General features: G+C 42.9%; 2 protein-coding genes across 3 annotated transcripts in view; one reads left to right on the top strand and one right to left on the bottom strand.

The window, feature by feature from the left end:
- adgrf6 (adhesion G protein-coupled receptor F6) overlaps positions 1 to 21946 on the bottom strand; it is a 107465-nt gene that overhangs the window by 4949 nt on the left and 80570 nt on the right. The window contains exons 82-89 of the mRNA XM_082148134.1: positions 16722 to 16868; positions 15977 to 16123; positions 15637 to 15783; positions 15395 to 15541; positions 14761 to 14907; positions 8691 to 8837; positions 8460 to 8606; positions 6952 to 7098 (exon numbers count right to left, since the gene is read on the bottom strand). Of these exons, the coding sequence (XP_082004260.1) occupies positions 6952 to 7098; positions 8460 to 8606; positions 8691 to 8837; positions 14761 to 14907; positions 15395 to 15541; positions 15637 to 15783; positions 15977 to 16123; positions 16722 to 16868 (1176 nt within the window). The remainder of the gene's footprint in view (positions 1 to 6951; positions 7099 to 8459; positions 8607 to 8690; positions 8838 to 14760; positions 14908 to 15394; positions 15542 to 15636; positions 15784 to 15976; positions 16124 to 16721; positions 16869 to 21946) is intronic.
- Positions 10727 to 21890, top strand: LOC309482738 (uncharacterized protein). 2 transcript variants are annotated; one of them, XR_014200365.1, is made up of 3 exons: positions 10727 to 11605; positions 20013 to 20337; positions 20373 to 21890. XR_014200365.1 is itself a non-coding variant. In XM_082148274.1 (2 exons), the coding sequence occupies exons 1-2, from the start codon at positions 10731 to 10733 to the stop codon at positions 20182 to 20184; spliced, it is 1047 nt and encodes a 348-aa protein (XP_082004400.1). In that variant the 5' UTR covers positions 10727 to 10730; the 3' UTR covers positions 20185 to 21890. The 2 variants fall into 2 exon arrangements, 1 of the variants encoding a protein (XP_082004400.1); XM_082148274.1 differs by having other exon boundaries at positions 20013 to 21890.

Here is a 21946-nt window from a genome sequence, read left to right as displayed (position 1 = left end):
TAATAGGGAAGGCATTGCTTCAGCATGGAGTAGTGGGTATTAGGTAAACTAAAACAAAAAGTTAACAGATCTGATTATTAAATGTACCTCTACATGTGTTATTGATGCTGATGGTGAGATTTGAGTTTGTTGCAGTGAATCCATCTAAACATGAGCAATTGTAACTTCCTAATTCATTTGTGCAGTTGGAGTCTGGACCACATACAGACGGACTGAACTGACATTCATCTATATCTATGGGGTTAAAACAAAATATTATTAAAACAAGCAAATGTTTAAAAACAGTTTCCTTTCCTGCAATTATACAATAGTATGAGTTTGGCCCACACACTGATAATGAGTCAAAACATTCATGACTATCTTACATAAAATAGTTGATCAAATGTAAGGTTACAGTTAACAGAAGATTAGGGCAGTTCAAACAGTAATGCATCAGCTGTCAATCATACCTTTGCATGGGTTACTGCTGTTTATAGGGAGGTTTGGGTCGGTTACATTATATCCATTCATGCACGAGCAATTGTAACTCCCAACAGTGTTGTTGCAGATTGAGTTTGGACCGCAGACCTCTGATCCCTCGAAACATTCATCCACATCTTTAGTAAAAGGAAATTCAGAGGAAAAGAACAGTTTGAGTCATTCATCCATATGTAAATAAATAAGAATAAAAATAAAATGGAAAAACTCTAGCTAATTATTTAAGGTTAGAGTAAACAAATCTGAATATAAAGTGTACCTCTACATGTGTTATTGATGCTGGTGGTGAGATTTGAGTTTGTTGCTGTGAATCCATCTAAACATGAGCAATTGTAACTTCCTATTTCATTTGTACAGTTGGAATCTGGACCACATACAGATGGACTTAACTGACATTCATCTATATCTAAAGGGGAAAATACATTTACATTTGTTTTAATACATACAAATATAAACACATAAAGCATGAAAGATAAATGAAATCTCAGAACATAATATACTAAAATAATAACTATACAAGGAGAATACAGATTAAGAAAGTATAATATCAAAATTTTTAAACACAAATGACCACAACATTTAAATTTGGACAACAGCATGTGCAAAAGAAACAAATTACCAAAAATGTATTATACACCTCCCAATACTCATTTTCTTTGTACTAAATTTGTAACATAAGCTTTTGCTGTACCTTTGCATGTGTTATTGCTGTTTATATGGAGGTTTGGGTCTGTTACATTATATCCACTCTTGCACGAGCAATTGTAACTCCCAACAGTGTTGTTGCAGATTGAGTTTGGACCGCAGACCTCTGATCTCTCAACACATTCATCCACATCTTTATTAAAAGAAAATTACAGGCAACAAAATAACAGTTTAATCTTTAGGTCACTCATACAGAATGTGGAGGTCAACTCATTAATTGCCTAACCTTACAATCTAATATTCCAATTAGAATATTTTATCTAAAGTAGGAAACACTTAAAAAAAATCAATGTTATTATTAAAAACATATTTGCTATTTATTTTATTAATATTGATTGGACTAATGGTGCACAAAACCATCTAGTTTATCATTCAATGTTAGAGAACACAGATATCTGAATATAGAATGTACCTCTACATGTGTTATTGATGCTGATGGTGAGATTTGAGTTTGTTGCAATGAATCCATCCAAACATGAGCAATTGTGACTCCCAACAGTGTTGTTGCAGATTGAGTTTGGACCGCAGACCTCTGATCTCTCGACACATTCATCCAAATCTTTATTAAAAGGAAGTTACGGGAAAAAGAACAGTTTGGGTCAGTTTAACCTCATTCCTTGTCATCTTTACAATACAATGCTTAATTTACAAAATTCTATGTAAATATTATATGTATACATTTTAAATTATTATTCAAGGTTAGACTTAACACAAATCTAAACTGTACCTCTACATGTGTTATTGATGCTGATGGTGAGATTTGAGTTTGTTACAGTGAATCCATCCAAACATGAGCAATTGTAACTTCCTATTTCATTTGTGCAGTTGGAATGTGGACCACACACAGATGGACTGAACTGACATTCATCTATATCTAGAGTGGAAAAAACAAAACAAATTTAATGTATAACATACAGATATAAATACCTAAAACATGAAAGACATCTGTATCTATACAATGTTAACAAGAACTGAGAAAGAATTGTGAAAGAATTCTGGCTTCTGTATGTCTAAAACACTTGCATAACTCCTGCGTGATGAAAATAATAAAATGCACTGAGATGAAAATAATTATTGGGGGAAATGTGGGGAACTCTGAGTGTTTTTGTAAATCTTCACACAACACACCTCCACAATAAAACATTCATTGTTTTAAGCAACATCTCAGATTTTGTTTTAGAATACATAGACATTGGCAATGTTACTGTTAACACTTCATTTGTAAAAAAGAGACACAAAACAATAATAATAAAAAGGTTATTAGCCTCCCAGTACTCATTTTCTTTGTCATGAATTTATTAGCTCTAAGTGCTTCAGCTGTCAATCATACCTTTGCATGGGTTACTGCTGTTTATAGGGAGGTTTGGGTCGGTTACATTATATCCACTCTTGCACGAGCAATTGTGACTCCCAACAGTGTTGTTGCAGATTGAGTTTGGACCACAGACCTCTGATCTCTCAACACATTCATCCACATCTTTATTAAAAGGAAGTTATGGGAAAAAGAACAGTTTGGGTCAGTTTAATCTCATTCCTTGTCATCTTTACAATACACTGCTTAATTTACAAAATTCTATGTAAATATTATATGTATACATTTTAAATTATTATTTAAGGTTAGACTAAACACAAATCTAAACTGTACCTCTACATGTGTTATTGATGTTGATGGTGAGATTTGAGTTTGTTACAGTGAATCCATCCAAACATGAGCAATTGTAACTTCCTATTTCATTTGTGCAGTTGGAATGTGGACCACACACAGACGGACTGAACCAACATTCATCTATATCTAGATTAGAAAAAACAAAACAAATTTATTGTATAACACACAGAAATAAATACCTAAAACAAGAAAGACATCTGTATCTATACAATGTTAACAAGAACTGAGAAAGAATTGTGAAAGAATTCTGGCTTCTGTATGTCTAAAACACTTGCATAACTCATGCTTGATGAAAATAATAAAATGCACTGAGATGAAAATAATTATTGGGGAAATGTGGGGAACTCTGAGTGTTTTTGTAAATCTTCACACAACACACCTCCACAATAAAACATTCATAGTTTTAAGCAACATCTCAGATTTTGTTTTAGAATACATAGACATTGGCAATGTTACTGTTAACACTTCATTTGTAATAAAGAGAAACAAAACAATAATAATAAAAAGGTTATTAGCCTCCCAGTACTCATTTTCTTTATCATGAATTTATTAGCACTAAGTGCTTCATCTGTCAATCATACCTCTGCATGGGTTACTGCTGTTTATAGGGAGGTTTGGGTCGGTTACATTATATCCACTCATGCATGAGCAATTGTGACTCCCAACAGTGTTGTTGCAGATTGAGTTTGGACCGCAGACCTCTGATCTCTCAACACATTCATCCACATCTTTATTAAAAGAAAATTACAGGCAAAAAACAAACAAAAAATGTTTCCTCTTTAGGTCACTCATACAGAATGTGGAGTTCAACTCATTAATTGCCTAACCTTACTATCTAATATTCCCTTTAGAATATTTTATCTAAAGTAGGAAACACTTAAAAAAATCATTATGTTACTATTAAAAACATATTTTATATTTATTTTAGTAATATTGATTGGACTAATGGTGCACAAAAACATCTAGTTTATTATTCAATGTTATAGAACACAGATATCTGAATATAGAATGTACCTCTACATGTGTTATTGATGCTGATGGTGAGATTTGATTTTGTTGCAATGAATCCATCCAAACATGAGCAATTGTGACTCCCAACAGTGTTGTTGCAGATTGAGTTTGGACCACAGACCTCTGATCCCTCGACACATTCATCCACATCTTTATTAATAGGAAGTTACGGGAAAAAGAACAGTTTGGGTCAGTTTAACCTCATTCCTTGTCATCTTTACAATACAATGCTTAATTTACAAAATTCTATGTAAATATTATATGTATACATTTTAAATTATTATTCAAGGTTAGACTTAACACAAATCTAAACTCTACCTCTACATGTGTTATTGATGCTGATGGTGAGATTTGAGTTTGTTACAGTGAATCCATCCAAACATGAGCAATTGTAACTTCCTATTTCATTTGTGCAGTTGGAATGTGGACCACACACAGATGGACTGAACTGACATTCATCTATATCTAGAGTGGAAAAAACAAAACAAATTTATTGTATAACATACAGATATAAATACCTAAAACATGAAAGATATCTGTATCTATACAATGTTAACAAGAACTGAGAAAGAATTGTAAAAGAATTCTGGCTTCTGTATGTCTAAAACACTTGCATAACTCCTGCGTGATGAAAATAATAAAATGCACTGAGATGAAAATAATTATTGGGGAAATGTGGGGAACTCTGAGTGTTTTTGTAAATCTTCACACAACACACCTCCACAATAAAACATTCATAGTTTTAAGCAACATCTCAGATTTTGTTTTAGAATACATAGACATTGGCAATGTTACTGTTAACACTTCATTTGTAAAAAAGAGACACAAAACAATAATAATAAAAAGGTTATTAGCCTCCCAGTACTCATTTTCTTTATCATGAATTTATTAGCTCTAAGTGCTTCAGCTGTCAATCATACCTTTGCATGGGTTACTGCTGTTTATAGGGAGGTTTGGGTCGGTTACATTATATCCACTCTTGCACGAGCAATTGTGACTCCCAACAGTGTTGTTGCAGATTGAGTTTGGACCGCAGACCTCTGATCCCTCGAAACATTCATCCACATCTTTATTAAAAGGAAGTTATGGGATAAAGAACAGTTTGGGTCAGTTTAATCTCATTTCTTGTCATCTTTACAATACACTGCTTAATTTACAAAATTCTATGTAAATATTATATGTATACATTTTAAATTATTATTCAAGGTTAGACTAAACACAAATCTAAACTGTACCTCTACATGTGTTATTGATGCTGATGGTGAGATTTGAGTTTGTTACAGTGAATCCATCCAAACATGAGCAATTGTAACTTCCTATTTCATTTGTGCAGTTGGAATGTGGACCACATACAGACGGACTGAACCGACATTCATCTATATCTAGAGTGGAAAAAACAAAACAAATGTATTGTATAACACACTGCAGATTGACACTGCAGATTGAGTTTGGACCACAGACCTCTGATCTCTCAACACATTCATCCACATCTTTATTAAAAGAAAATTACAGGCAAAAAAAACAACAGTTTCCTCTTTAGGTCACTCATACAGAATGTGGAGGTCAACTCATTAATTGCCTAACCTTACAATCTAATATTCCATTTAAAATATTTTATAAAGACCATAATGTTACTATTAAAAACATATTTGATATTTATTTTAGTAATATTGATTGGACTAATGGTGCACAAAAACATCTAGGGCCCTATTTTAACGATCTGAAATGCAAGTATCAAGCGCGAAACGCAAGTAACTTTGTGGGCGGGTCTTGGGCGCTGTTGCTATTATACCGGCGGGATAAATGACTCTTGCGCGCGATGCAAATCTAAAATGGGTTGGTCTGAAGTAGCTACATTACTCATAGGTGTGGTTTGGGCGTAACGTGAAATAAACCAATCGGAGCATCATCTCACATTCCCTTTAAGAGCAGGCGCGCTTGTTCCATGGCGGATTGATATTATAACGGCGGATTTGCCAGGCGCACACCAGGAGCGGTTTAACAGCCGAGGAGACCGACGTTCTTGTCAGGGCCGTAAAAGACAGAGAAGTGACATTGTATGAGGATGGGAGAAACACACCCAAATTAGCTTCGGTTAAACAGGTGTATAATAATTTGGGTAAATGTGTAAGCTAGATTTATGCCTATTTTTTCACATCTTCATGGACACAACAATGATTTCCCTCATGTGTTAATATTTTTCCTTGTAATAATGTATGGTTCTAAAAATGAGAACTGCTGTATCTGTGTGTAGATGAGATAAGCAAAGTGTATGCGCGTTGTGCACACGCTACATTGATTATGGCCAAGCATCTGCCCTTAAAATAGCATATGAATAAGATGCGCAACGCACCACTGACTTTAGACTAGGTTTTTCCTGGTCAGTGGCGGAATTGTTTTCTGTAACTGCAAAATAGCACCAGGGAACGTTTGCGCCAGAACACGCCTCCTCTTTGCGCTGAACCGCCCCCGGGAGCGCATGTTCATTTCCTAATTTACCGACGTGTGTCTGTGGAGAGAAAAGTCCGCTGTGCGCGGGTGCAAAATAGGAATGATGCATGCGTCGGTGTACAAAGTCAGTTGCGCTGGGTGCAAGATAGGGCCCAAGAAGAGTGTACGCATGAAAGACCAACGACTGCAGATTAACGTGCTTCTACATTTGTCTCCGATACGGTAGGGAATTAAATTAAATGAGGAGGATTTTAACTGTGACAAGATGACTGACAGGCCAGTTTACGGTGACAGCATGCAACAGAGAGCAACCATTAAAAAGACGCAATTGTATGACGTCATAGTAAGTCTCAAAGCTTGTCTACTCTTTTGCTACACACTCAAAAGTATGTACTTTTTCTTCACAAACAAGTACATAATTTTAGGGTGTAGTATAAGTAGGCGAATTGGGTTGATGTTGTTTTGTTACTGCTGTTTGGCGAGTTTTATGTTTCTGTTCCTGTTCAAGTTAAATCAAGTTCAAGTCATTGTTTATTTTGTTCAAGTTTTGTTAATAAAAGATGCAGATGGGTTCTCAATTCAACTCGCCTTCAGTGGATTTCCGTGACAATGGAATACAAAGATCTGAAAATCTAATTTACCTCTACATGTGTTATTGATGCTGATGGAAAGACTTGAATTTGTTGCAGTGAATCCATCCACACATGAGCAATTGTAACCTCCAATAACATTTGTACAGTTGGAATCTGGACCACATACAGATAGACTGTCCAGACATTCATTTATATCTATGAAAAAACAAAACATTAAAGTGATAATTGAAAACAGTTTTCTTTAACACAAACACATAAAGGGCCCTATCTTGCACCCAGCGCAATTGACTTTGTACACCGACGCATGTATCATTCCTATTTTGCACCCGCGCACAGCGGACTTTTCCCTCCACAGACGCACGTCGGTAAACTAGCAAATGCATTTGCGCTCCCGAGGGCGGTTCAGCGCAAAGAGGAGGCGTGTTCCGGCGCAAACGTATTTTGCAGGTTTAGAAAACAATTCCGCCACTGACAAGGAAAAACGTTGCGCATGTTATTCATATGCTATTTTAAGGGCGCATGCTTGGCCATAATCAATGTAGCGTGTGCACAACGCGCATACACTTTGATTCTCTCATCTACACACAGACGCAGTAGTTCTCATTTTTAGAACCCCATACATTATTACAAGGAAAAATATTAACACATGAGGGAAATCATTGTTGTGTCCATGAAGATGTGAAAAAATAGGCACAAATCTAGCTTACACATTTACCCAAATGATTATACACCTGTTTAACTGAAGCAAATTTGGGTGTGTTTCTCCCATCCCCATACAATGTCACTTCTCTGTCTTTTACGGCCCTGACAAGAACGTCGGTCTCCTCGGCTGTGAACCGCTCCTCGAGCGCGCCTGGCAAATCCGCCGTTATAAAATCAATCCGCCATGGAACAAGTGTGCCTGCTCTTAAAGGGAATGTGAGATGTCGCTCTGATTGGTTTATTTCACGTTACGGCCAAACCACACCTATGAATAATGAACCTACTTCAGACCAACCCATTTTAGATTTGTGTCGGGCGCAAGAGTTATTTATCCCGCTGGTATAATAGCAACAGCGCCCAAGACCCGCCCACAAAGTTACTTGCGTTTCACGCTTGATAATTGCGTTTCAGATCGTTAAAATAGGGCCCAATAACACAAAAAACATTTATCATCTCATGGCATTCATATGTCTGTATAAAAGGAAAATATAAATCAAGAAGACAGAACTTGGAATATTTAAAGCACAAAAGGCCAGAGCAAATGGAAACTTATCTCCTAAAGAATAAATGCTGGATACAAATTTTATTTAAGCACTAAACAAATAAGTCCAAACTGCAGGTGCAAAAAAAAAATAATAAAAAAAATTATAAATGATCACAGAGGTTTGAGTATGCATAATTTTTTTTAGGAGAATAATTTTTTTCCCTAAAAAAAAATATATAAACAAACAATGATTATTGACATACTTGATAAAGACATATTTTAAATTATGTAGCAATCTAAAAATGACATCTTTTTGAGCAGTTTCCATACCTCGAAAACCACGAGAGAAAATATGACAGAGCAGACTTACCGATGCATGGGTTACTTTTGGTATTCGCCTTATTCCCATCTGAGACGTTATATCCTTCCCAACAAAAGCATGAGAAGCTTCCATTGTAATTGTAACAGTGAGAGTTCGGCCCACACACTGATACTGAGTCAAGACATTCATAAATATCTGAAAAAATAATTGGTACAGGGAGAGGTTTCATGAGATGAGATGCAAATATTAGCTGTTCAGAGCTTCAGCTGTCAATCATACCTTTGCATGGGTTACTGCTGTTTATAGGGAGGTTTGGGTCTGTTACATTATATCCACTCATGCATGAGCAATTGTAACTCCCAACAGTGTTGTTGCAGATTGAGTTTGGACCACAGACCTCTGATCTCTCAACACATTCATCCACATCTTTAGGAAAAGAAAATATGAGAAAATATTTGTGTCACTCATTCATATGTAAATATTAAATCATTCTTTGAGTTCCTATCTTAACAATCTAATGCCACATTTACAAAATTATCTCTAAAAATGAATCACCAAAATGTTATGGTGTTGTATGATGCATTGGTGTTTCAAGTGGCTGTTACTATAAAGTGTATTTCAGCATGACTGAACACTGTATTGACCAATAAGAAGTCAAGACTAGAACTACCCGTTTAAGACAGTTATTTGTCACATTTGGTTTTGGTTAAAGTTTATGTCTTTTCATGTCTTTTATCTTGTAATTCTCACTGTCATGCTTCCTGTTTGTCATGTGCTTCCCTTGTCATTGTGTCAGGGTCTGATTGGTTGTTCTGGTCATGTGTCCTGTGTCCCCATTGGTTCATTTTTTTGTATTGTTCTCAGGTGTTCCTTGTAAGTCATTAGTCTCTCTGTATAAATAACCCTCATGTTCTCTATCTAGCTTTGATGCTGTTTTGTTACTGCTCTTTGTCCAAGTCCATGTTTATTTTGTTCAAGTTTTGTTAATAAAAGATGCACATGGGTTCCCTATCAAGGCTACGGAACTCGACATTACGGATGTCGTATATGGGAACTCCTCTCATCCTTCACTTCCGCTGAAATCTTATAGGCTAACGCCAGCAGAGCTGGCCAATTGACGCAAATATGCAAATACTGAAACACCGTTGCAGTTATAATGCAAGTGCAGCGTCAATTCCCTTCAGAATCTCTCTCTTCACGCTTAAATCGTGTGCTAGAAAGCTGATACTACAAAATTGGATTTTTCGCCGTCGTTGAAGTTGCGTCGGAGATACTCGCACTGTCTCCTGCATCCGATGGCAACTACTTGCAACTTATGCTCGGGCCCCATCGCCCCCATCGACACGCACCTGTTCTGCATCGCGTGCTTGGGGCTGGCCCATGCTGAGTCAGCCCTCGGGGACGGAGGGTCCTGCGACCACTGCGCGGATTTATCCCTTCGAGCCCTCAGAGCCAGGAGGGAGGAAGCCGTCGAGGAGCTGGACCTCGACTGGAAAGCTCCTGATGAACCATCAAAGAGCAAATTGGATACGTGGTTCCTACAATCGAGCCGCCGTCAGGCCGCTTCGAAAAGGGGAACACCGTTTTTTCCCGAAGTGCATGAGCACGTGGTGAAGTCGTGGGCGGCCCCGCAATCGGCGCGCACCCTCACTTCCACCCAGGCTATGTTTGCCCCCGTGGACGAGGCGGGGGACCACGGCTACCTCACCATCCCCCCCGTCGAGGAGACCGTCGCCGCTCATCTCTGCCCGTCGGCTCCCGCCCTGGGCTCGGACCGCAGCCTGCCGTCCCGAGCCTGCAGATTTACGGCCCACCAGGCCAACAAAGCCTTCGGTGCCACGGGGGAGGCGGTATCCGCGCTGCATGCTATGGCCCTTCTCCAAGTGCTCCAGGCAAAGCAGCTGAAGTCTCTGGATGGCGCCGCCTCTCTTGACGCTGACGCCATCCGAGATCTCCGTTCGGCCACGGACCTCGCGCTCCTGGCCACGAAGCGCTCGGCCCAGGCGATCGGCCGTTCTATGGGCTTCCTCGTGGTCCTCCACAGGCATCTGTGGCTCACCCTGTCGGACGTGCAGGAAGCCGACAGGAAGACGCTCCTGAATGCGCCCATTTCCCCTGCAGGCCTGTTCGGAGACGCCATGGAGAAAGTAACCGAGCGTTACTCCGAGACGCAGAAAAAGGCCAAGGCTATGAGCCACGTCATTCCGCGAAGGGCGCCGCCGCCGCCGCCGCCGCAGCCGCGCTCTCGTTCGTCCTCAGCCTCAGGCCGCCAACCCCAGGCTGCGGCCAGAAGACAGGCAGCATCCCGCCCGGGACAGGATGCCCGTAAGGGCCGCAGCGGTCAGTGGCAAGGGGCAGGTAACAGGAGGACGCAGAGGAGCCCGCGCAGAAAGCCCACCGCGTCCCCTGCCAGGCCCAAGCAGTCGTCCTGACCGCTCGGGCAAGAGGAGGAAAGAGCGTCAGGCCGGCCCCGCGTTCAAGCGGCGCGCTCTAGTGCACTTCGTCCCTCAGAGTTCTGCGAGCGACGCGTGCAGTTGTTCTGTGTATGTAAATGTTGTGAATGTTGTTCAAATAAAGCAAATCACTACTTCACAAACAGAGCTTTTTTCTCCTCTTGCACCACACACTGTGTTACCCGCCCTGCCCTCGAGCAGCGCAGAGTCACGGTCAATAACTACCCCCAGCACTCACATAGCGGCGATGACCGCAGCGGCGATGACCGCAGGTTTAGATCAGCCCACGCTCAGTCGTTTCCAGGCAGCGTGGGAAGCTATTCCGGGCATTTCGCCGTGGGTGTTGAATATAATTCGGCGCGGGTACACACTTCAGTTCAAACGCAGACCACCCCGCTTTCGCGGCGTAATTCAGTCATTAACTTTGCCCCAAAACGCTCATGTGCTGAGGCAGGAAGTGTGCAGCTTGCTCGAGAAGAAGGTTATAGAACCAGTTCCCCCGAGCGAGCGGGACAGCGGGTTCTACAGCCGCTACTTCGTTGTGCCGAAGAAGGGAGGGGGTCTCCGCCCCATTCTGGATCTGAGACCTGTCAACAGAGCGCTTCACAAGCGCGCCTTCAGGATGACAACACTGAAGCAAATCCTGGCGCAAATTCGCCCCGGGGACTGGTTCGCTTCAGTGGATTTAAAGGACGCTTACTTTCACATTCAGATAGTGAAGCATCACAGACGATTCCTGAGGTTTGCGTTCGAGGATTCGGCGTACCAATATACGGTGCTTCCGTTTGGACTGGCCCTAGCCCCCCGAACGTTTTCAAAATGTGTAGACGCGGCACTCTCACCCCTCAGATCGAGCGGAATGCGCGTCTTGAACTATCTGGACGACTGGCTAGTTCTCGCTCAGTCGAGAGAAACGCTGGTCAGCCACGTGAATACCCTCCTTCGACACTTGGAGATGCTCGGGTTGAGGGTGAACGTCCAGAAAAGTGTGCTCACACCGAGCCGGACGATAACATTCCTGGGAGTGTGCTTGGATTCGGTGAGAATGAGAGCGCGCCTCTCCCCCGAGCGAGCGGAGGCTCTGAGTTCTTCTCTCGGTCTCTTCAGACCTGGCAGGCTCGTCCCACTAAAAGAGTTTCAGAGGCTACTGGGACGGATGGCAGCGGCTTCTTCGGTGTGTCATCTGGGGCTGCTGCATATGAGACCGCTTCAACTCTAGCTGAAAGCGCGCGTTCCCCCGAGTGCGTGGTATTCTGGCCACAGGCGCGTTATGGTCACCAGCGGATGCGCCCGCGCCCTGGCCCCGTGGAGGAACCCAGATCTCTTCAGCTCAGGTGTCCCTATGGGCTTAGTGACGCGGCGAGTGGAGGTCCTGACGGACGCGTCATCCACCGGATGGGGAGCGGTCTGCTTGGGCAAGCCCGCCTCGGGTCGGTGGTCAGAGAAGCAGATGGAGTGGCACATAAATCGCTTGGAACTAGAAGCGGTCTCTCTAGCTCTAAAAACCTTCCGGTCTCAGCTGGAGCAGCGGCATGTGTTGATTCGGACAGACAACACTTCCGTGGTCTCGTACATAAATCGCCAAGGCGGTGTACATTCCAAAGCCCTATTCAGGCAGGCGGAATCCCTTCTGCTATGGGCGGACCGGTTTTTCCTCTCGGTGGGAGCGGCGCACATCCCCGGTGTTCTAAATCGCGGGGCGGATATGCTCTCGAGAAGCGGGATTCCCCAGGGGGAGTGGAGGCTTCACCCCGGGACGGTTCAGCTGATATGGAATCGTTTCGGCAGGGCGGAGGTCGACCTCTTTGCAACGAGCGAGAACGCGCACTGTCAGACGTTCTTCTCGCTGTCCCGTTCCCCCCGGGAGGTGGACGCGCTGACTGCGCGATGGCCGAGAGTCTGTCTCTATGCCTTTCCTCCGGTGAAAATTTTGCCCATGGTGTTGTGCAAAATCAGGGAGGAGAAGGCGACGGTGACTCTGGTAGCCCCGAACTGGCCGAATCAGCCCTGGTTCGCGGATCTGGTAGAGTTACTAGCAGGGCAGCCATGGGAGATTCCGCTCAGGAAGGACCTTCTGTCTCAGGCGAGCGGAACGATCTGGCATCCCAGCCCCGCGCTGTGGAGCCTCCATGTGTGGCCGCTACAGGGTCGCTGAGCGGGCGGGACGCGCTGCACTCGCGGGTTTTGAATACCATCGCGGAGGCGCGAGCTCCGTCCACCAGGCGCCTCTATGCTCTGAAGTGGGGTGTTTTCTCTAAATGGTGTCAGGATGTCGGCATAGACCCAGCGGACTGTTCTGTGTCGGATATTCTACGCTTCCTTCAGTATAGGATGGATGAAGGGAGCCTGCCATCCACTCTGAAGGTTTATGTGGCCGCTATTGCCGCGTTTCACCCCCCTGTTGACGGACAGTCTATCGGTAGACATGCGTCGGTGACACGGTTCCTCAAGGGAGCTAGGAGATTGTGCCCTGCACGGCCGCCTTCTGTGCCGCCGTGGGATTTAGCTTTGGTCTTGGAGGCTTTGTCACGACCGCCTTTCGAGCCCCTAGCCTCGATTGCCATTAAGGAACTATCGATTAAAACGGCTCTGCTTCTCGCTCTCGCCTCGGCGAAGCGGGTTGGGGATTTACAGGCTTTCTCTGTAGGTGAAGATTGTATTCGCTTTGGACCGGGAAACTGTAATGTTACTCTCAGACCGAGGCCGGGTTACGTTCCTAAGTCGCTCAATACCCCGTTCAGAGCGCAGATTGTTTCTCTGCCTGCCCTGTCCGCTGAGCCATCAACCTCTCAGGGTTCGGATGCTCAGAGTGCTATTTGCCCAGTCAGAGCGCTCCGAGAATACATTTCTCGCTCGGCAGCATTTCGACAATCGGACCAGCTGTTTGTGTGCTTTGGTGGATGCAACAAGGGACGGGGGGTCTCAAAACAGAGGCTTGCTCACTGGATCGTGGACGCTATTGTTTTGGCTTATGATTGCCTGGGACAGGAATGTCCCCTGAACATCAAGGCCCATTCGACTAGGGCGATTGCCTCCTCGTGGGCTTGGACTAAGGGTATGTCTATTCAGGATTTATGTCTTGCGGCTGGCTGGTCTTCTCAGAACACGTTCGCCAGATTTTACAAGTTGGATTACCCTCTGTAGCGTCTCGAGCGCTTTCGGTGAGTTGATCGCTTACACAGCATTAAGAGAGCTGCTCTGCGCTTTGCTCATGAGTTGTTCTGTGTGCTATTTGTGTGTTGTACTATTGTCACCGCTATGCGTTGGCTTTCTCTGTTGTTGTTGCCCTGTTGGTCTACAGTGCAACCTTCCCCCAGTTATACTGCTCGGGATATGCAAATTCCAGATAGTGTTGGTAAGCTTGTGATTGGTCCCTTAGGTTCGCTATTTGTCAATCTCGGCCTATCAGGCACTTGCACTCTGGGGGCGAGGTTTGTATTGGGTCTGTTCAATAGTTGCTGCCACGGCGGGATTCTATACAGTTCCCATATACGACATCCGTAATGTCGAGTTCCGTAGCCTTGATAGGGAACGTCTCCGGTTACTTTCGTAACCTCGGTTCCCTGAAAGGCAAGGAACGAGACATTACGCTCGCCGCCGTGTTCGCTATTTATTTAGCGTTGTTCGATTCTGAAGGGAATTGACGCTGCACTTGCATTATAACTGCAACGGTGTTTCAGTATTTGCATATTTGCGTCAATTGGCCAGCTCTGCTGGCGTTAGCCTATAAGATTTCAGCGGAAGTGAAGGATGAGAGGAGTTCCCATATACGACATCCGTAATGTCTCGTTCCTTGCCTTTCAGGGAACCGAGGTTACGAAAGTAACCGGAGACGTTCTCAATTCAACTTGCCTTCAGTGGACTTCTGTGACATTAGATCAGAAAATGGAATTTACCTCTACATGTGTTATTGATGCTGATTGAAAGACTTGAATTTGTTGCAGTGAATCCATCCACACATGAGCAATTGTAACCTCCAATAAAATTTGTACAGTTGGAATCTGGACCACATACAGATAGACTGTCCAGACATTCATTTATATCTATGAAAAAAATAAAAATAATGTTATAATTGAAAACAGTTTTCTTTAACACAAACACATAAAGACACAAAAAACATTTATCATCTCATGGCATTCCTATGTCTGTATAAAAGGAAAATATAAATCAAGAAGACAGAACTTGGAATATTTAAAGCACAAAATGCCACAACAAATGGAAACTTATCTCCCAAAGAATAAATGCTGGCTAAAAAGAGTATTTAAACCCTAAATGAATAAATTCAAACTGCATGTGCAAAAAAAATAATAATAATAAAAAAAAATTAATAATTCACAAAGAGGTTTGAGTATATATCTTTTCTTTAAGGAAAATTAAAAATAATTTTTTTCCTAAAAATATATATAAGCACACAATGATTATTGACATACTTGATAAAAGACATATTTGAAATTATGTAGCAATCTTAAGATGACATATTTTTGAGCAGTTTCCAATAAAAATACAGAGAATATGACAGAGCAAACTTACCGATGCATGGGTTACTTTTGGTAATCGCCTTATTCCCATCTGAGACGTTATATCCTTCCCAACAAAAGCATGAGAAGCTTCCATTGTAATTATAACAGTGAGAGTTCGGCCCACATACTGATACTGAGTCAAGACATTCATAAATATCTGAAAAAATTATTGGTAAAGGGAAAGGTTTCATGTGACAAAAGATTTAGGCACTGCAAATATTAGCTGTTCAGAGCTTCATTTGCCAATCATACCTCTGCATGGGTTACTGCTGTTTATAGGGAGGTTTGGGTCTGTTACATTATATCCACTCATGCATGAGCAATTGTAACTCCCAACAGTGTTGTTGCAGATTGAGTTTGGACCGCAGACCTCTGATCTCTCAACACATTCATCCACATCTTTAGGAAAAGAAAGTTCAGAGGAAAAGAACAGTTTGGGTCACTCATTCATATGTGAATGTCTACATATTCTTTGGCGTCTTTACAACAGACTGCTTCACTTACAAAAATAATATCCAAAGTAAAAATCACATGGATAAATTTGAGCTAATTATTCAAAGTTACAGTACATAAATCTGAATATAGAATGTACCTCTACATGTATTATTGATGCTGATGGTGAGATTTGAGTTTGTTGCAGTGAATCCATCGACACATGAGCAATTGTAACTTCCTATTTCATTTGTACAGTTGGAATCTGGACCACATACAGATGGACTGAAAACACATTCATCTATATCTAGAGGGGGGAAATAATTTAAGTGTGTTTTAATAAACACAAATATAAGCACATAAAACATGAAAGACAAATGGTATCTCACAACATAATATACTAACTTAATAACTGTACAAAGAGAATACAGATTGAGAAAGTATATCATCAACATTTTTAAACACAAATGACCACAGATTTGGAAAACAGCATGTGCAAAAGAAACAAACTAACAAAAGGTCATGAATTTCTAATATAAGCTTTTGCTGTCAATCATACCTTTGCATGTGTTATTGCTGTTTATAGGGAGGTTTGGGTCTGTTACATTATATCCACTCTTGCACGAGCAATTGTAACTCCCAACAGTGTTGTTGCAGATTGAGTTTGGACCACAGACCTCTGATCTCTCAACACATTCATCCACATCTTTATTAAAAGAAAGTTATTGGAAAAAGAACAGTTTGGGTCACTCATTCACACCTGAATGTCAATATATTCTTTGGCATCTTTACAACAGAATGCTTTATTTACAAAAACATTATATCCAAGGAAAAATAATTACATGGATAAACTCTAGCTAATTATTCAAGGTTAGAGTAAACAAATATATAATTATAAGATTTACCTCTACATGTATTATTGTTGCTGATGGTGAGATTTGAGTTTGTTGCAGTGAATCCATCGACACATAAGCAATTGTAACTTCCTATTTCATTTGTACAGTTGGAATCTGGACCACATACAGATGGACTGAAAACACATTCATCTATATCTAGAGGGGGAAAATTATTTAAATCTGTTTTAATAAATACAAATATAAACACAAAACATGAAAGACAAATGGTGTCTCACAACATAATACACTAACATAATAACTATACAAGAAGAATACAGATTGAAAAAGTATAATATCAACTTTTTAAACACAAACGACCACAAAATTAAGATTTTGAAAAGCATCATGTGAAACAGAAACAAACTAACAAAAATGTATTATACGCATCCCGAAACTCATTTTCTTTGTCATGAATTTGAAATATAAGTTTATTTTCTGTCAATCATACCTTTGCATGTGTTATTACTGTTTATAATTAACTAAAAAAAATAAAATAAAAAAATAAATAAAAAAAATACAGAAAAAATTCCCAAAAGGTCCAAAAAGTTGACTAACTGCCAGTTTGGGAATGTTGGGGCTTTGCAGTTGGCAGTTGGTGGCCGTTGGTTGGTACCTGCAGATCACCATCTCCCACTGCTCTCTCTTTTGGAACAATTTCAGTAAGTATTTGAAACTATAATTAAGATATGCCTTTGTAGTCATAACTTAAAGTAATTTTTCAGCAGTTTTTACTATAATCAAAGGCTTTCGGAAAGCGAGAAGCTATCATATCTGCACAGTATCCGAGATATGAGACTCTGTGAAGCAGTCAGTTCACCATACCGCATGATGGATATTTGTGAACAGATTCCATTAACATTAGAGGACTTGCCTTTGGATACAATTGGCTATCACCAATACTGCTCTAAAAGCTTTACAGGGAAAATAGATTGTTTACAAGTGTCAAAGGCCTCTAGATCTAGTGAATCATCATCATTGAAAAAGGACTCTCTGCGCCATGTCAAATCTCAGTCAATTCAATCTGAAGGAGCTCCAAGAAGGTGTTCCTTCTTGTTTCCCAATCAGTGCATTTTCTGTGACAAAGCAAAATCCAAGTTCAAGGGCAAGACTGAAGAGCTTACAAAGTTTCAGAGCTGGAAACACAAGGAACCAGCCTGGAAAGTTATTGAACCTAGGGCACAGGAATTAAAGAAAGAGCATAGCTAATACGCAGTGGGAAACTCCTTTCCTCAAGAATATTGAAGCTAATAATTTAAAACGCAGTGCAGCTGCACAGTGAACACAGCAGAGCGTCTAGCTCGCCCATTGGCTGTGCTGCGGCAACTGCACAACCTATGGCCAAGCGCCTAAATGGGCGTGGCCTTAGTCTATAAAGGATGCCCATTCTGGCCAAATAGCAGATTTTCTCTCCTTCAGCGACTCATCACGTCTCTGACCCCCTCTGAAGCTTTTGACGTCGAAACAAGCCAGAACAGCTAGAGCAAGCCTTGCATACAGCAGACAGCGCCTTCAACTCACCTCGAAGCCGCTTCTCTTCTGTCGCTGCTCTCCTGAGGCCATCCGGCGAGAAAAATGCTATATCCTTTTACTGCTACTGTTGTGTTTGCTGCTGCGACACTCAGTTCTAAAAGAGTCAAATTTAGCGAACGTTGTTTCAAATGTCTTGCCCCTCATGCGGAGCACGCATACACGAGGAAGATGGGCACTCGGAGTGCGCCACGTACCTGGGACCCACCCACACTGAAGCTGCACTCTCTGCCGCGGGCTGATCTCACTGCGAGAGCTTGCCCATCTCAACGCTGCGGACGCAGCTAGCTCTCTTTTGAGACGGCGACTCCGCCACTTTCTCACTTTCTCCATCTCAGTCTACTTTACCGGTCCTGTTCACTCAAGCAGACCAACGCCCCTCTCCCTTCAAGCGGCAGGTACTCATGTATATCAGTTGCCGCCCATCTATGCCCGCCCACTGCTGTTGGCTGGAGATCCAGAGTGGTTCCCCCTTCTAAGCCCTGCCGAAACACTTCAGCCCTCGCTGGACGCGCCTTTTCTGCTTCCGGTCAGGCTGCATCGGCTCTACACACCATGGCGGTGTTACAGGTATTTCAGGCCAAACTTCTCCAGGCAATGGATGAGTCTGGCCCAAACCCTGAGGTGTTCCGTGACCTGCGCAGCGCCATAATCCTAGCACTGCGCGCTACAAAGGCTACCGCCCAAGCGATCGGCAGAGGTATGGCTAACCTCATCGTGCTCGAGCACCATCTGTGGCTGAACCTCACGGACATCAAGGAGGCGGATAAAACGGCTTTCCTCGATTCACCTATCTCCAGCACCGGTCTCTTTGGCCCGGCTGTGAAAGGGTTTTCTGAGAGATTCACCTAGGCACAGAAATCTTCACAAGCTATGAAGCACTTCCTGCCTAAGCGCTCCAGCTCTGCCTCAAGCCGCCACAAGAGCACGCCGTCTCCTCAGCCAGCGAAACCAGCACCTCGGGTCTCTCAGCCCCGCCCTGTGGCTGATACCCGTCATCGCTCAAGGCCAGCTAAGCGCTACCCACTGCCCCGGCGCCAAGGCCCACGACCTCGTGTTGTGTTGGACCCCAAGCCGCCGAAGCCCTCCTAGCCACAGGAGGGAAGAGAGAGGGTCTGAGTCTCGTTCTAGCCAGACCGCCCTCGAAAAGAGCTCATTTAAATCTTGCAGCTCCCTGTTCAGTTCAGGTGGCTGGAGATTTTTATATTGTAGTCAATGGACCCGTTGCACGGCACGCGCCTATACAAACAAACACTGTTTTCACAGCGACCCAAATAAAGCACAAAATGAGTATGTTTCACAGGTAATCGGTCCCCCTTCACTAGGCGGCCCCACCTGTTGTCACTCTATCTCTGTGTCGGGCCTGTCACAGCCCAGAAGAGAAAATGTGCACAAAACACAACACAAGGGTATTAGGTCCCCCTATGCTAGGCGGCACAGCCCCAATGCATATTCAAACCCTAGCCACAAGGGCCCAGGTCTGGCAAGCCATCCCTGGAGTGTCGAAATGGGTTTTGTACATTATAAAGCGAGGTTACTCACTCCAGTTCGCTCGCAGACCCCCACGGTTTCAGGCGGTCATTGAGACCTCAGTGAGAAGCGGCGTGGCTCACGTGCTTCTCACCTAAGTGCAAAATCTGCTAGAAAAAGGGCGATAGAATTAGTCCCCCCTGCGCTGAGCCAGTCAGACTTTTACAGCCGTTACTTCCTTGTACCAAAAAAGGACGGTGGCACTCGCCCCATTCTAGATCTGATCTGATCTAGATTCTTGAGATTCGCCTTTGAGGGGCAGGCTTATCAATACACGGTCATACCGTTCGGTCTGTCTCTAGCAGCCCGTACTTTCACAAAGTGCATGGACACAGCCCTTTCTCCCCTGAGGCAACGGAGTGCGCGTGCTGAACTATCTCGACAATTGGCTCATTATGTGTCAGTCGAAGACTGAATTATTGCCACACAGATCCATGCTCCTCAGCTATTTGGAATGCCTGGGGCTCAGGGTAAATTTTTCCAAGAGCAAACTGTTACCCAGCCAGAAGGTAATCTTTCTGGGCACAGTTATCGACTCTACAATGATGAGAGCGCGGCTCACACCAGAGTGCGCTCTCTCTATAAGGGGTCCTTTCAGGGTAGGTGCTTGCATGCCCCTCAGGAAGTTTCAGAGGCTTCTATGTCTCATGGCCGCTGCATCGCCAGTACTCCAGCTAGGGTCCGATCTTATCAGTCTACCTATTACTGCCCATTAGCACAATTGTCCTGGGACTTATGTTTGGAGTGAGCCCGGCTCTTATACTCCAGCCCCTTATTCATGAAACCAGACTCACGTCTGGTTACTGTCACTATGTTGGGGTTTGTTATGGCTTGTTTCTGTGAGCCTCGGCTCGGGGTGCCTCCCTAGGCTCCAGTTGTATGCAGCCAGTTGCTAATAGTGCAGCGTTTTACATTGCGTCCCCACTGCGTATTAGCTATGTAATACGAAGTGACCATTATTGAAAGGGAACGTATTCGGTTACTAACGTAACCTCGGTTCCGTGAGAGTAAGGGAACGAGTGTTGCGTAGCCTGCCGCACTATTGCAATCTGTCGGGATTTGTCGCTTCAGTCGATTTAAACCTGCTATTTGGCCAGAATGGGCTTCCTTTATAGACTAAGGCCACGCCCATTTAGGCGCTTGGCCATAGGTTGTGCAGTTGCCGCAGCACAGCCAATGGGCGAGCTAGACGCTCTGCTGTGTTCACTGTGCAGCTGCACTGCGTTTTAAATTATTAGCTTCAATATTCTCAAGGAAAGGAGTTTCCCACGGCGTATTAGCTATGCAATACGAAGTGACCATTCTCGAAAGGGAACCTTGATTTTCCAATGTCTTCATGTACAAGTTGCACATGGGTCTTGCATTCAATCACATTCCTAAGAATGTAATCCTTTACCACACAATACGACTTGTTATGTGCTGCTATCTTCTGGGCCTGCAGGCTGTCAATGTTGTCTGCTGCCTTTTCTGCTCTCTCCCTTCCACGCTCATGGGTTTGGTACTCTGTGTTGAAGTTGTTTCTGTATAATAGATGATACTTAGCCTCCATTGCAAAAAGGTCCTTGTCCTGCACCTTGCGATAAAGAGCCTCTTTCTTTAATTCCTGTGCCCTAGGTTCAATAACTTTCCAGGCTGGTTCCTTGTGTTTCCAGCTCTGAAACTTTGTAAGCTCTTCAGTCTTGCCCTTGAACTTGAAAACGAAAATATAGTTGATCCTCTACACATCTTTGGCCATTTTTTGCTATTTTTGTCCAGAAATAGGGTCAATATGTTGTCAAATGTCAAAAATAACCATTCCATTCGATTCCTGGGGTCAAAATTGTATGGGAAAATGTGTTCATTTGTCTCTGTATGTTGTTTACTTCAAATGTTATGCCACTTTCTACATCATTTTTAGATTTTTCGGGTTCCGGTCGGGTGCAGCAAAGGGTTAAAAATGAAGCCTTTGGGACATTATTTCAGCTTGGTACCTGGCAGATTCTGAAAATAGACACTTTAAGGATTTAAAAAAATCAGGTGGCATAGAAAAAGCCGGGGGGTGCGTGTGACCCCTATTTACATCTAGACTAATTGCTTATTTTCTGTTATGAATTTGCACTGAGTTTTTTCTGTCAATCATACCTCTGCGTGTGTTATTGCTGTTTATAGGGAGGTTTGGGTATGTGACATTATATCCA

Source organism: Leuciscus leuciscus (assembly GCF_965113295.1).
Source record: "Leuciscus leuciscus genome assembly, chromosome: 19".
Classification (NCBI taxonomy): domain Eukaryota; kingdom Metazoa; phylum Chordata; class Actinopteri; order Cypriniformes; family Leuciscidae; genus Leuciscus; species Leuciscus leuciscus.
This window is presented reverse-complemented; position numbering and strand designations above follow the sequence as displayed.